Below are 17,269 nucleotides of genomic sequence, written 5' to 3' on the forward strand. Positions count from 1 at the left end.
AAAGAAAGAGGTGAAACACTGTAACACAGACTGAATGAGGCCCACAGGAATTAAAGTATTTACTACCAGGTCCTTTACCGGAAACATTGTTGATGTCTGCTCTAAGCCACACTACTTTTTTTTTCTTTTGTGACAGTCATGGGACTTTAACTCAAGGCCTGACTGCTGTCCCTGACCTTTTTGCTCAAGGCCTGTGCTCTACCACCTGAGTCATAGCTCCATTCTGTATCTGTTCAATGATTTTACATAAATATCTTAGTGTCACAAACTTAACATATTCAAACCAAACTCTCCAATTTCTCCTACTACTCATATCCCAATAATCTCTATCTCAATAATCTTTCCTATGGAAAATTTATTTTCTTAGTTAGAAAAGCCATGGACCTAAAGATTACTCTGAGTTTTTTCTTTTATTTATAGTCAAAACCATCAGCAAATTCAGTCAGTTTACCACTGCAATATCCAAACATATTTTTTAACCTCTCTTAGCACCCTGGTGCAAGTCATCACCATACCATTTCTGAATTTGCCTCTTACCAACTCCTATCCAAGAAAACAGCTAGATTGCTATTGCAAACCTATGGCCTTCCAAGCTCACTACTGCTGCCCCAAGGCTCTGATGCTAACTTGCTTCCCTTTTACTATTGGCCTCTTCCAAAATGTTATCTCATTTCTTCTCCATCCAACCCCAAACTACACATTGGCCCTAGGACTTCATTTTCCCTGCCAATTCGTTGTTCCTCTTAATATCCATCCTGCCATATACTATCTAAAACTGGCTTTTCACCTGATTTAAGTTCCATGAGAGTTGATGTTTATTTTATTTTCAAAACTGGGGCATCCATCTCTGGCACTAGTCAAGAGCTTGACATATATCAGAAACTTAAGTGGACATCTGCTAAACCTAGTGACATAGACAGATGGGTAAATACATTTAACAGATAAAGGACCATACCAAGCAGGAATTTTGGGTCTTCTTTAGTATCAAATATTATATTCTAAACAAATTAAACTTCAGGAGTCTTGATCAAAAATAAGAGAAAAGCCGGGCATCACTGGCTCATGCCTGTAATCCTAGTGCTGAGATCTGAGGATACTGATTCAAAGCCAGCCCAGCCCAGTCTGTGAAACTCATCTTCCAATAAACCACCCCAAAACCAGTAGTTGTGCTATGGCTCAAGTGGTAGAGCGCTCACCTTGAGCTGAAGAGCTGAGGGACAACACCCAGGCCCTGAGGTCAAGCCCCACCACAAAACAGAAAAATAAAAAAGGAAGAGACAGCTCACTTTATAGTTTATGGGATATGTATGAAATTAATCTAGACCACAAATCTAGTCCAGTATACAACTCCATTCTAAACTGATTTCATTCTTTCATTTGTAGTCCTAATTCCCAGTTGTGTCTCTGCACAGTGATAAGCTCTACTCCCTCCTCTCCTCCCAAGTCTATTCTCTAAGGACTACTATTTGGCTCCTACATTTCTTAACCAAAAAGGCAGTGAAAAGGGCTTTTCCTAAGTACAATATCACCTTTAAGAAATACCACCTCTAATCTACTCAAGTTTAGTCAGTGTTTGGAAGAGCTATTAGTAGCACTCTACTGTTAGAAATGGAGACAATGAATCTTACAAACATACTGAATAAAGAGAAAACATGTGAGGGACTTTTCAAGTGATAAAATGCATCAATAAACCAATAACACAACTATACCAAAAACAGCAAAAGAAGATATGATATTTCCGGAGAGAATGACCTACTGGCGTGGTTTCATTTCCTTGAAGTTAAAGTCTTAATTTAATGATTTTTAAATGAATGTAAGGGAAGCTGCAAATGTAGTACAAGTATCAATGACAAGAAATAGTCATACCCTCTCCTCCAGTCTAGCCAGCTGCTCTTTGTAGAATGCATCCTGCTTCTTTATCATTCGGTCTTTTTCTTCCAGCTGCTTAGCCTAAAAAAAGAAACGAAGAATATACTATATCAAGAAAAGGAAGCAACAGCAAAGCAAAAGTCAAGTACAAATCACATTAGCAATAAGTACACAAAGAAAAGCATACCATAGAAAAGCATTAATAAGATGATGATTGCTGTATTTCAATGTAAAGAAAGGGCTGGCATTGTTGGGTTTTTTGTTGTTGTTGTTGTTGTTTTCTGTAACAGCTGTGTCCTACTTTGCCCAAATGTGTTTGGACTAAGAATACCAGCACACTACAGACATCTTATTTAACTTCTTTCAAAGAATGTATTTTGCAAAAGAAAACTTCCGATATCATTCTGGGAAGATCTATGTTTACTGACGTTCTTCATTAATAACAACAAAAGTTGCATATGTAACAATTTGTACATAAGCCTTACACTTGAGAACACTTAAATTGCCCAGTAACACTTACTTGTAGAGATACATATGTTGATCTAGTTCTTTATTTATGAAATACTAATTTCCTTAGGGAGAGAGAAGCCAAAACTATTGTAATTGTTTATTTAAATAACTTAAAATAATAAATATCCTTTAAAATAATTAGTAATAATACTTCTAATTTACAAGCTCTTACTTTACAAAGTTAGTAAGGCCAATAATAAAATATTTTGATTCTTTAAAAAATAATAAAGATGGCCACTTGTGAATGTTTCCCAAGATTACTTTTAAAAACTTTTCTTGAACTACTGTAGTACACTCAATCATATTTAATTGATTTTTATCCCTGATGGAAATGCCTTTATGTCATCTCAACTTAGAAAAGATATTAAGGCTACATGTCTGATTACTATTTATGAGAAATGAACATATTTTGGCATTCCCACTATTGCATAGGTTCCCCCCACCCCCACCTTTTTTTTTTTTTTTGGTCAGTCGTAGGTCTTGAACTCTTGAACTCTGTGTCTGGGCGCTGTCTCTGAGCTCTTCAGCTCAAGGCTAGTGCTCTAACACTTGAACCACAGCACCACTTCCAGTTTTCTGGTGGTTAATTGGAGATTCATATCTCCAGTTCTCACGGACATTCCTACCCAGCTAGCTTTGAACCGTGATCCTCAGCTCTCAGCCTCCTGAGTAGCTAGGATTACAAGTGTGAGCCATCAGCACCAGGCCACAGGACCATAATTCTTTTGGGAAGTGTCTGCTGGCTGGCTCAGTTTACTTCAGGGTACCTGTCCACTCAACTCCTCCTAGTTAACATGAATGAACCTGCACATTTATTGGTTGTTTTGTTACTTACTTTGTCTTCAATATCCTGCAGCATGTCAAAAACAAACAACAATCGTTTAACAACCTAATAAGCACAATTTTTTTCCTAATGCCCAAGACAAATCAAGTAATTTTTTTCAATGTAAGCCAGAAAAAGTAATGGGGGAAATAAAAGACTGTAATTTGGAACACATTGAAATGTCACTGTACTCTTCCTGTTTAAATATAAGATTTCAATAAAAAGTTCAAGCTGCTTGAAAGCATATGAAGATTAAATAAAGCATATAAGATTAAATAAAAGCAAAATCATGTGCAAGTAAATAATCTACAGTCCATTGTGATTGAAAAATCTTACTAGTCTTTACCAATATACAAAGAAAGATAAATGACAAAAGAATTTTTGACAAAGCTGAGATGAAATATCATTGACTATAACCTAAAAAGTCCTCAAAATTTAATGTGTATAACTATATATCAAAAAATGGAAGAGAATGTATTTGTAAAGGCATCCACAAACCCATACAGGTGTATATGATATGTATACACACACATAAGAATCATATATAATTATATATGTATATAATAAAAATGAAGAAATAACAGAAAGAGGAAAACAAGTATGTGCAAAAGCTAATGTTATTAATGTTCTAATGTTATTAGAACACTTTAAAAAAGAAGACTTTAGCCCACTTCTCCAATAAACTCAAGAGAAAACCATACACAAATAGCATAGACCAGTAATTCACAGAAAAAAATACAAATGTAATAGCATATGGAAAAAATATTAATGTGAATTTAAATGTTAATGTAAATCTGAATATAAATTCAGGTAATAAGGTTGTATTACTCATTTATAAAATTGACATAAATATTAGATTATAATAGCCGAAACTGGCAAGGATATAGAAAAATAGACCCTCTATACTGCTGGTCAAAGTATAAATTGGTATAGCTATTAAGATATTAATTTGACAAAATGAATTACAGTAAGTTCTAAAACTGGGCATAGCACTGAGATCTAAAACTCTACTTCTAGGATTTTTCTTAAGTAGTTACAGCAATATGCAAAAATGGTCATTATAGAGTTGCTAAGACTTAGCAGGGAAATGAAAGAAAATCCAATTTTTAACTAATATATATATACTTACTAAATAATAATTAATATGTATACTAACTAAAATGGCCAAAAAGAAAAAGGAAAGACTAATACAAAGGACAGTGGGCTCTTTTCTGAAGCAAAGGAGATAGAAAGCCCAAAAATACATTCTATAAAAAGAATCAAGGTATAATATACATATATATATAATACCTTTATATATATATATATATATATATATATATATATATATATATACACACACACACTCACACACATATGGAATTCTATGCTTCCATAAGAAAAAAATGACACTGCCCCATTTTTAAGGAAATGGAAGGACTTAGAAAAAATCATATTAAGTGAAGTAAGCCAGACCCACCAAAGAAACATAGGTCCCATGGTCTTCTTTATTTGCAACAATTAGTATACATCCAGTATAATCTTAGCAGATGAGCAGAATAGTTCATCTGCTATATGACCATATAAGATAATGCTAAGCCAAATGAACTCCAAGACATGGACACAGAGGTTTCTCTTTGTTCTTGTTCTCAATGTACTACGTGATTTCTTTTTTCTTTTGTGTTTTTCCCCCTGTGATTTATCCCCTGTTGTCACTGTGTTCAATTTTGGCACACTGGGTATTGTATATATGTTTATCTGAACTAGGGAAGGGAAGGGGAACAACAAAATGGTGAGGCCAAGGACAAAGGAGGGACCTATGCAACAGTGATACTCACTGTTGGAAATGATCTGTACAACTTGGGGGGGTTAGGGGGGCAGGAAAGAGGGAGAAAAACGAGGGCAGGGGAAACAAGTTAGACAAGAAATATAATCACTACCTTACCTATGTATCTGTAACCCTTCTGTATATCACCTTAACATCACAGTAGGATGGCAAGTGATGAGCACTTTGCATATTCTTGTTTATATTTTCAGAATTAATAACAAACATACTTTGTAGCCAAGTACCAAAACAAAAGACTTTTATGAAGTGGGGATATGACATTTTTTCTTATTTGTAGTGGTTACTACACAATTGTATGCATTTGTCAAAACCCAGAGCTGTACATCAAGATGGAGTTTATTATATAGAACTTTAGAAGTAAATATAAATAAAGCATACTAAAAATTGTGAATTCATTATATGGATATGTATAGAGGTATTACTGTATTTTAAAATCATATGACTGGTTTACTTCCTTATTCCTATTGTTCCAAATATTAAGAAAAAAATCACAAAAAATTTATATATCACAAAATTCAATTAGAATCACATGTTGATAGCTCATGCCTGTAATAATAACTAGCCAGGAGTGTAGGACCTGGAGGATCTCAGTTCAAAGTCAGGTGGAGCAGAAAAGTCTTGAGATTCTGTTTCCAAAATAATTAACAAAAAGCTAAGTTGGCAGCATTGCTCAAGTTATAGAAGTCCATCTGTAAGCAAGAGAGCTGAGGAGGTTTGAAGCTCTGATTTTAAGCCTAGCTACTGGCAAAAGAAAATAAATGAATAAAAAAATAAAAATTGCAATTAGCATTATTTAAAATAATAAAACAAGTGGAAACAAGGTTTGGGCAAGTAAGATATGGTTCAACGAATCATAAAGACTTTGGCCCAGTCATATAATCAAATATTAGGAGTCACTAAAAACTCATGCTTCAGAAGAATCATTTCAGTGGGAAAAAAGGTCAAAAACAGCACATACAATAAGCTCTTAATTTTTAATAAGAAATGGTAAATGGCAACAGAAGTTAAGGACAAAGAAGACTGAAGGTCTGGCTAGGAAAACATGGAAAAAAGTATACAGATTGGTTATGGTTTGCACAATGGGCTATATGTTTTATATGGAATAGTCTCCACATTCTACACTGAACAATTCTGCAGCCAGAAAAAATACAGTTTTAATATCTATACATATATAATTAACTATGAGGTGTTAATGTAAGTTGGAATAGAATCTAAAAAAGTATTAGTTTACAACTCCAAAATTTTGCTTTAATAAATTGAATAGTTATAGATTGCAAGGAAATTTTACTCCCAAAATGTATTATTCTTAATGTATTCACATGAAGAATTGTTTCTCTTTCAATTCAATGTATGAGATATTACCCATCAAAGCTGTTAAAACACTATCACTATATAATGTTTCTTCTGTTCACACAGTGAGATTTTATAAAGATACAATGAGGCCTTAATGGATATTCCATTATAGTTATTTAGAAAACACAAAAAATTCAATGCTGCAAGTATATTGCTTGTGATGAGGACATTGTACCAATCAACTAATTTCAAAGAGTAGATTACAACCTAAACAAAAGATGTATACAAAGATCCTTAAATATGATGTAATCCATGAAAAAAATTAAACACTACCAATGTCAGATATGTACACTATAGACCAAAGACAGAGATAGCTCCAAAGACCTGACAACATCAAACTATAGGCTAACACCATAAATCTTTCCCTCAAATGCAAACAGAATCAATCGTTTGAGATACACTGGGGAGAATAACAAAGCAGGAAACAGGGCCACAACACTTTAATGGTACATTGCTTTGAAACAGTTAATGGGATGCTGGGCAGAAAAGTCACACGATATGAATCCTGAAACTTAAATAAGATGAGAATACATTGACTAAGCTAATAGCTACTGAGGATGGAGAGTCACACGCAACTTAAGAAAAAGCTGTAAACTAACAGCAAGGAAATAAAAGTTCTCTATAGAAGTCTCTTACAGACACAGAACCGTGGCAAATAAATAAAGAACAACAGAGAGAATTATGACATTATTTACTGTTAGGTTAAAATCATTTCTTAGGAAAAAAATGAAATGAAACATGTAGTCCTTCCCCGTCTCCTGTTTGTTATTCCTAGAAGAAATGTACACTGATTAGTTTTCAGGTCCTGTTAGATCTGGGATAACATGATTGGGCTTGGAAATGTGACAGAATATGTTTAAGTAGATCATTATGGAAATCTAGAGCATCCCATAATCAAGAGAAACAAAGAAAATAAGGAAATCAAGTTTTAAGAAACCCAACAAAAACATTTTGATGTCTTAACTCAAGTGTCGGTAGCTAGATTAAAAATGAAATACACATGCATTTGACTCCAAAGAGATGTACCTTTAGAGTAAAATATATGGAGAAAACTGGCATTGCGGCTATGACATACTGTGCAGATAGAAACTTACCTTCCCACGTACATTCTTAGGTAACTCTTCATAGGGCAACCTTCTTGACATTACTATGCTCTTTTAGCCCTGACTGCTCTTAAAGAATCCAGGTATAGCACAGAGGGCATTGCATTGGGAACCCAATGACATCACAATCACTTAGCTCAGAGGTAATATATTGTTACCCCATGCTTGAAGTGCAAGGCATAGGAAGGCAAGATCCTGCGCTATGGAATAGCTTGTATATTGTTTAAAAAAATCAAAATCAAAAACAAAAACAAAACAAAAAACCCAAAAGCCCTTGAAAGGTCAGTGCTCAATTTTAAAAGCTTGAGGTAGAAAATAAAGCAGATACCTGTTCAATTGTCCATGAGATGAAACTATGAAGCCAGAGACTACTCAGATTGGGAAAAGGCAACAAATGCTAAACCACTCTAAATAGGAAATGCCCCAAACCATATTTCCTTATTCTAATTCTTACAACATTTTGAAATATATAAGAAACTTGTATCACAATTCCCTCACACAGGGAGGCAGATCACAGCAAATGAGAATAGGAAAGGAACTTGCTTCATTATCGAAACTACAATATAAAACTAATGAAATTACATGCTCATATAAAACAAAAAAAACTAAAGTATGAAAAGGGGGTTGAGACATAGACTTGTAAGTTAACGCTATATTTAGAAGCTGCAGGACATGATAGGGAAGAATATCAATGAGCATAAAAGAATAAAGTAGCATGGATCTAATTAGTTGAGTACTAGACTAGAAATTACATAAGATCCACTGAGCTTTTGTCAATGGTTGTGTAATGGTTAATCTAATCAACTTGATTAAACAGTACCAACGCGATTAGTAAAGCATACCTTGGACTGTGTTTGTGAGGGGATTTCTAGAGAGGATTACCTGTGGGGGAAAGATAGCCTGAATGTGGCAGTAACACCCCATAGGCTGGGGACCGAGATGGAAAGAAGGGAAAGCCAGTAAGCACGACCATTCTCCCCCTCTGCTTCCTCGCCACGGTGATCTCCGCTGCTCTGCTTCGCCACCGTGCTGAACGGTGACACCTCTTAAACCATCAGCCCAAATAAACCCATTCTGCCTTGCAGTATTTTGTCATAGTGAGGGGAAAAAGTCTGACTAATGCAAATGACATTAATATGCAAAGAATTACATTAAAGCATTGCTTTCAAAATCATGCCAGAAGATGGCCTTCAAAAGGATACTTATCTTGATAAACTTAAAAGATGGTAGCATATTATCAACATTTGTCATACTTTTTCAGTGAGTCCATTGAGGTATAAGTATAAGCTAGGGGTCTATCCTAGTGAGTGCTGTTAAACTAGTCTGATTCCACTAACACTGTACCACTTGACAGAGGTTGAACATGGATAAAAGATGATGAGAGAGAGCTCACTGTTCTTTTAATTATTATTATATTTTCATCATCTTTAAGTAGTTGTACCAAAGGGTTACCATTCAACAAATCAGTTTGTAAGTACAGTGCATCTTGATTGATGTCAGCCCATTCACGATCTTTACCATCCAGCCCCACCCAACCTCTCCCCGCAGCTGTGCTACTTCCATGGAATACATACACATTGACTGCATTCTCCTAACAAACTTCTGTAAGTGTGGAATTCAAACGAAAGCCCTCAGGATTTGATGGCATCACTGTGTAATTATTTACTGATTTTTGAGAGTTTTAAGAACTCTGGTCAACATTTCAGTTTTGTTTTGTTTTTGTAGTTGTTACATACTGGGGAAGGTTAACTGAATATATTCTCTGCTGCTTTTAGGCACGTCCACTTACCCCCTGGAAATAAGAAGACAGAAGTAAAATCAATGTTTTGTTTTGTTTTTAAATTAAAAAGTGAGGCCAGCAATGAATGAGGAAATCACTAGAGTAGGCAGGGATAGTTTTGTTTTAATGATGTTTAATTAATGTTTTAATTTCTAGACATTCTCGGGTAACTTTAGTTTACAGATCATAGCACTCACCAAAGAAGCAAATTAAGTACCAGTTGAAACCTGGAAAGCTTTCTTGAATAATTTTTTTTTTTTTTTGGGGGGGGGGGTTCCATTTCTAGTCTTCTTGCTTAATTCCACAATTCAGGACTTAATTCTTGACAGCATTAGCAGGAAGGCCATTTAATAAGGACCTAGTGGTAGCTTTGCTAAGCTACCATAGAACCATTCACTAACCTAGCCCAGCCTCTGAGTCCAGAACTGTCTTCACTATTTCATCATGGAGTTTTTGCCACATCAGACCCACTGCCTCTTCTATCTTTGCCTTTGGTAAAATCTCTGAATAAACCTCTGCCAGTGCCTATTTTCATTCCGCCTTCTCTTAGACATGTTTACTCATCCTCTATCCCTCTCCTTAACTCAGCAATCTGGGGGATAGGCAAAGAGCTTTCCTTCTGTTTACACTCTTGGCTCAGTCGACATCTGTACTTTTCGCAAAGGATGCGTTCAGTCCATAATGACTAAACAATGAGAGCAAGGGTTTGTACAAAGCATCCATGAAGCAGCTTTGTGATTTGTTTCAGAAGGGCACGCCAAGCACAGTGTCATTGTGTGTATGTGCTGCTTAGGCTAGGCATGGTAGAGATACTGCCAGCATGCCATTGAAGATCATGCCATCTGGGGAAAAATCAGCAGGTTTTTTTAAAAAAAACAAAAAGCCCCCAAAAAACCAGAATCTCAAAACTAGAATCTCAAGACTAAGCAGCTTCACTATAAAGGGCTTCATTCATCCATATCCTGATCAACAATGATGCTTTGCTAATTAGTACAATGACTGTTGGAAATGAGATTTTATTAGAGAATATGGTCCATTAACTGCCATGATAAATGTTAGATATGGGTTCTTCTTAGTAAAATGAAAGTTAATGGGCAGATAAAAGGGATAGCTACTATTTTATGAAGATAGTGCTACATCTGTTTCGTTAACAGGTTATAGTACTCCAATAAAGCCTGCGTAGCTTTAAGGATTTTAGGAATGACTTCCCAGAACAGATCTCTAATGTGCCCATTCCGGCTAAAACAGAGATTCTCATCCCCAGCCCTACTGAAATACTGGCCCAGAACATTCTTTGTCATGAAGTTCTCCTGTGTACCTACAGCAAGATTAGCAGCATTTCCGGTCTCACACCTGTGTAGCCCAGCAGCACCTCCCTTTACCCTGAGCGATGACAACCAACACTGTCTCTAGATCCTCCCAAATGTCTCTGAAGAGAAATAACTGTTCCTGCTGGGAAGCGCTGGGGTGAGAGGATTACTGGCTGTCAGAGGCCAGCAAGCAACATCCTAACCTAGCAATGAGAACCTTCCCTGCAAAGAAAGCACTTGAAAGAACAGGAAAGTAGGACATCACTGATGTCACATAATGGGTTGTGTGAAGCATTTTGTGCTTTCTTGCCAATAAATTTTTGCTGAATAAATGTCTCTATGTATTGAAGAGTTAGGCCGGGAACTGTTTGTATCATAACCTGATTGTAGGGCTGAACTACAAAGACAGTGTATAAAAGCAGTCAGAGTAGCCACATCTCTGAAAAGTAATGACTCATATCGCAGTGAGAGAGGAACTTAGACATTTTAACTCCCTATTTTTGAACTAAGGGGAAAAAAAGTACAAAATAGCTACATGAGCACAGTCTTTTCTGTGGCTACCTATAAACCCAGAATGAAGGCCTATAACGCACATAAGACGTTGAACCACTGAATTGATGTTTGGTTCAGGCAGGACTGATTCAGTTAACATGAAGTGGTACTGGTTGTTTAACATTTGTTCTGCTTGGGCAGTGACTATGCCATTCCTGCTGTTAAATATTTTATGCATCATTCCTGAGAACAAGGCCCAATGTGATTCCATTATAACTTACAAGTTTCAAGTTACAAAGTAACAAAAATCTCAACCTGAGCTTTCAACATGGTGTTAAAATGCATCACTACCTTCTGTTCACTGTCATACAGTCACTGTTCCTCTCCCCACACCCATCGCAATTGCCAGTATCTAAGAAGAATTAAATAAATGCTCAGTCAAAAGTGAAACAAGCAGTTTTACCTTTCCTAATGACCTACCGTTAGCTATTACAGGCTTGTGAAATAAACGCACATTAAGGCTAAAAGACCATACTGAATCCGATTGAAGAACTGAATTGAAAAAGTTCTATTAGACTTGATATAACACATAAGGAATCCATGTCAGAGAGAATATAAGCTTTAAAAATATAAAGATTAAAAATTCTAAGCTAGACACTGAGGCTCAGGACAGTAATCCAACTCAGGAGGCTGAGATTTGAAGATTGTGGTTTAAAGCCAGACTCTGCAGAGATGTCTGTGAGACCCTTAGCTCTAACTAACCCTTAAAAAAGCTGGAAGTGGAGGTGTGGCTCAAAAGGTATACTGCCAACGTTAACCAAAAAAGCCTTGCAAGAGTTGTAAGGCCCTGAGTTCAAGCCCTGATACACACACGCGCACACACACACACACACACACACACACACACACACACACACACAATTGAAAGAAGAAAGTGTGGTAAAGGAAACGATATTCAATAAAACTACTATGTGGTCACATAAAGCAGCAAAGGACTTCCATGGATTGGTTGATCAGTCACTATATACTGCCACAGCACTACACAGCTGGGTTGTTTCACTAAACCACAGCTGCTGGGACATTGCTAAGAGGCAGGAAGCATTTTGAGTTCCCTAAATTAAAGAGCGATTCTATTAAAATGTATTATTTTATTCTATACTGTAAAGAATAAAACATGCATTTACAAACACTTATAAGTAGTCTCATCTTTGCATGGACATTACAAAACTCAGACATGTTCTGACAGAAATGCTAGCTTAACTGTACGAGCTGGGCCCAGGTATTCGGTGCTACTGATCTGACAAGGAAATTGGACAACAAATTGGAGACAATTACCACATAACTTCTGAATTCCTTTTCATTGGACTAACTTGTATTTTGTTGCATTTAAATTTAGGTTTAATGTTCCCATGATGGAGACCAATTGGCAAGGCAACATCTCTTGAAATCTATTTCACATCCAGAGTGAATAACCCTGTGAGATCACACAGCTCATTTGACAGGCAGTGAGCACCCAAGCTCCTTGCTGACCAGGGGAATTCTTTAAGGTCATGAAGTAAATTGGTTCTGGGACTCCTACCTCTTGACCGCAGTGTATTTCCCATCACTTAGACTTTTATTTCTTTCATTCTGATTTAAAGTTAAAGGAAGAAAATGTAAAAATGACTAATGAAACACTTGTGGTTATTTTACTAATGTTCCACAATAGTCACTGCGGACTATTCCAAAAGTATTTCTAAAACCACCTGTGTGCTGTGTCAGTTCAGGTCTCTGTGATGCAAGTGGTAAGACAGAAACAAAGTAAAGAGATCGATAAGAGGCAACATCTAGGAAGGATGGGGGGAGCTGGGGGAAGAAGCCAGGTACCTCAAAACAAAACACCAGCCACAGAAGGCGTTCTGAGAAAAACCTTAGGCAAGCTGATGCCTTCCTCACAGGATATCTTTAAAGAGATCTGAAGGGCACATTCTCACAGCTGACGCACAGTCTGACTGGCTAATTAACACGAAACAAAATAATAACAATAAGTTTTGAGCAAATATTAAATGTCAACTTCCAGATCAAACAGAAGACTAACCAGCCAACTATGGATGTGCTTATATGTTTGTAAAAACTATTCCCTTTAGGATTGCTCCCTTTATGCAGGATAGGGTAGGTGAATCAAATGCACCTCAGGAATATAATTTGATAAGAGATTCTATGCAATAGGAAAAGCAAAACAGGAATCTGGCAATTGGAGCTTTAATTCCATCTTAGCGACCAACTCATGGTCTTGGACAATTTAGTTCAGGATCAGTTTTCTTATTTGTGCAATTCAGAGAATATGCTAAATGCTTCTAAGATGCCTCAAACATTTACCACGTTTCTTTCATTACTCATTTTGAATCCACTCTATAGCTAGGCCAGAGGAAATTCAATAAATGAGTTTGTCCTGCTGCCAAATTGCTAGGATGTGACACGCACACGTTAAACAACATTTGGAAATAACCATGTAGACGTGACACCTGGTTGCCAGGGGCAGACACTGCGTGGCGGCAGCGATGCTCCCTCTCTGTCTGACTTGGCAACGGCACTGAGTTTGCACCGCTAGAGCCGTGCCTTAGCAATATATGCCGGGCTCCCTCCTGACCCTAATACCACCTGGAACAATGAAATAGGCAAACATTGTGACTGGGGAGTCCATGTTTCTAAAGCAAATTCAACTTACTACTGCTAACAAAATCATTCTATTTTTGTTTTCTACAGAAGAATGAATAAGGCTGGCCAGTAGTCCAGTATCACCACCCCACTCCCCTCCCCACCATGGCTCTTCACAGAGACAGGCAGAGTGCAAATACACTGCAAGCACATTTAGCTTATACAAGCACCATGGCCTGGGTTAGTGGAGGGAGGCAGGGTGGTTTTCAGGAGCCCAACCTGATCCATGTGGAAGAACTCTGGATGGGAGACTCCCATCAACTCTACACTTTGGGCATTATTTCTTTCCCATATATCCTCCTAGCAAGAACACCTCTGCCCAGGAAATGGAATTCTAATGTGTGAAGTTATATATAGGTTTCATTAACAAACTCTTAAATGATCCCATTTCCACACTAAAGGAAACCACTGACCTAAAATATCAAAGGAAATCTAGAAATGTCAGACTCAGAACAATAACATTTAGCCAAAGAAAGTTTTACCTTGAATGTTGAGTTTAAAAAATAAATTTTAAAAAATCTTTAAGATGTGCCTCCACTCTGGTCCATGCAATACAGAATTTGGAGAAATCTCTGAGGGATTGGAAACTACCTATGTTTAAAAACACCAACAAAACTTCAACAATAGCCACTAGCAATGACAGCCTGACAAGAGTCTCCAGCCCTTTACAGCACCCCACCGTCCCCCAACTCAATCAATCACAAGGGGATTCTCAAAGATCTCTAGCATCTATTCAAAGTCTCTAGCTCACCTTACAAAACAAAAGAAGATGAGAGATAGGATTATGGGAAAAGCACAGTGACAACTTGGTGTTTAGACAATGCCAGAAGGAAAAGAAGTCCTTGAAAGAAGGGATGGGAAAGATGAGAATGCACCCAAAGTCCAAATCACCTAGACAAAAACAAGGGATAGATGGAATAAGCCACATTAGTCCCTGGATCAACTCTGGTGAAGGGAGATGAGAAGACAGCCATTATTTTGCCCACCATTGAAGGCGCTCCACTATGTGGCAGTCAAATATCCCTGGAGGGAAGCCATCAACCTTCTCCTATGGTGTATTTTTCAGGCTAGACTACTTTGTTCTCATCCTCCTTTGAACAGATGTGTGGACTCCCAGGTACTCTAGAGGTAGTTTTAATCAGAGGATTGCTCCCAAAAACTTATGAACACACCTAACATTCTTTATCACTTTTAAATACTTATAACTGCACTGAAACACCCCTCTACAAAGCAATGTCAAGGAAATAACATAATTTCCATAGCATGTCTTTATTCATCTGCTCTTTCAGTTAGGTAAACAATTGTAGACAAGACACTTGCCTAAATCCACAGCTGGAAGGACTGTCAGTTGAACGCGGAATCTATGATTCTTTCTTTCTTTCACCAGCCAGAACTTTCTGTAGAGTTGTATCCAACAACAAAAAGCCACCTCATGACTTTGATTAGATGCTGATGGAAAATTACAATATTATTAACTATCTTATATGAGTATCCTGTCTGCTTTATGGCTCTGGCTATCTTCTCAATTATATATTGCCTTTTTGGTTTAAAAAAATCATGTCCAGCCAGGCACTGGTGGCTCATGCCTTCAATTCTAGCTACTCAGGAAGCTGAGATCTGAGGGTCAAAGCCAGCCCAGGCAGAAAAGTATATGAGACTCTTATCTCCAATAACCACCAGAAAACCAGAACAGGCACTCTGGCTCAAAATGGTAAAGCACTAGCCTTGAGTAAAAAGAGCTGAGGGACAGTGCCCAGGCCTAGAGTTCAAGCCCCATGACTGACAAAAAAAAAAAAAAAAAGAGTCCGGTGAATAAGATTTTTATTAATCTATCATTGGATCAGCTACTAGGAAGCTCCTAACAACAGTTTAGACGGAGGTGTTCATCAATCAGACTACAGTCTGGAGGAAAGTAGCTCCCAGCCTCAAGACTCTAAAGTCAAGTATGAGCACCTAATATGTAAAATGATTATCTTAATGACAAGTGAGAATGACATTTGAAGTCACATTTCTCAGAAATACTCAGACAAGCTGGGATGAAGCTCAATGGTAGACTGCTTGCTTAGCATGCAAAAGTCCCAGGGTTTAATTACTAACACTTGGAAAAATAAAATACTCATACATTTTAAAAAAAAAAAAACCTTTGTATGAGTGTGTGTGTGTGTGAGTGTGTAAAAGAAATGTATCTTATAGACCAAGATCTCTGGATATTAAAAGATACTTTTACAATCATAGAGCTAATTAGACATAGTTAAGAATACAGATTTATGTGGAAAATGACCTATGTAACTTGTGTTCAGGGATGGGAAGAGGAAACTGGGGAAAGCAAAGGAAAGGAAGGGATGGCTTGGCCAAAACAAGATCTATTCCCATTACCTAACTTATAAAATGGTAACCCCTCTGTACAACAACTTACTAGTAGCAATCCAATTTCAAAATAGAATAGAGATTATGTAAAGCTTACACTTTAAAGTTGGCATACTAACATCTAGTATATGTCTGAGTCAAGCAGAAAAGGTCAGATAAGGTGATGTTAGGGAAAAGAATCCTAAGATATGTATTCAAATGTTTTTTTTCTTTCATGTGATTGTTTCTAACACATTTATAAGATTATTTCTTTGTTGCTTTGTATGTCCCTCCCCCTGCTTTCACTGTATTTGATGTCGGTATAATTTGTGGAGGGGAAGGGGAAAAACAAATCGTTTAAATAGGGATACAGGTGGACCCATTGCAACAATGAGATGTACAAGTCCTTATGTCAAAAACAAACATAATTGGGGAGGGGGGGGGAGGGGCGGCGCCGGGGAGGATTGGGTGGGGGGGCGGGGAGGAGGATGGGAAGGGATGGGAAGGGGAAACAAAGGAGGAGGCTATAATGCTTGATAAGAAATGTACTCATTATCTTGCCCATGTAATTGTAACCTCTATGTACAGTATTTTCCCAATAAAAAAATAAAGTTGGCATACTAAACAATATCTGCTTTTTTAAAAAAACTTGTACATAAGTAAGGAAAAAATGCAAAGCAATTACACACACATATACACAGATACATATAGACACACATACATAAACAAGCACACAAAGAGAAATGTTGCATTAACTGTCATTTACATAAGTGGCTATCTACATTTTGGGGGGGGGGGGAAGGGTCCGGTCTTGGAGCCTGAACTCTGGGCCTGGGCGCTGTCCCTCAGCTCTTCAGCTCAAGGCTGGCGCTCCACCACTTGAGCCACAGCGCCACTTCCGGCTTTTTTCTTTTTGCTTATGTGGTGCTGAGGAATCGAACCCAGGGCCTCAGGCATGCAAGGCAAGCACTCTACCACTGAACCACCTTCCCAGCCCTATCTACAACATTTCTAAGATATAATTTCCAGAGGCATTCAGTATCTGCAATGAGCAATGTAGAGAAGACAATATGACACATCACCATCAACATGGTTGCATAAAAATACATTTAAAGGAACAGTTACGTATGTTAAACATAAATAACCAAGATGTTTAACTCA

The 17,269-nt window shown here is 37.3% G+C and overlaps 1 protein-coding gene across 2 annotated transcripts in view; it reads right to left on the bottom strand.

Annotated features, from left to right (window-relative positions):
* Nucleotides 1-17,269, bottom strand: part of Chchd3 (coiled-coil-helix-coiled-coil-helix domain containing 3) — a 264,171-nt gene that overhangs the window by 92,958 nt on the left and 153,944 nt on the right. For both annotated transcript variants that reach the window (XM_042696002.1, XM_042696001.1), the window contains exon 5: nt 1,867-1,950. In XM_042696002.1, the coding sequence (XP_042551936.1) occupies nt 1,867-1,950 (84 nt within the window). The remainder of the gene's footprint in view (nt 1-1,866; nt 1,951-17,269) is intronic.

The sequence above is a fragment of the Dipodomys spectabilis genome, unplaced genomic scaffold, assembly GCF_019054845.1.
Source record: "Dipodomys spectabilis isolate Male_0828 unplaced genomic scaffold, ASM1905484v1 ptg000197l, whole genome shotgun sequence".
NCBI classification, from domain to species: domain Eukaryota; kingdom Metazoa; phylum Chordata; class Mammalia; order Rodentia; family Heteromyidae; genus Dipodomys; species Dipodomys spectabilis.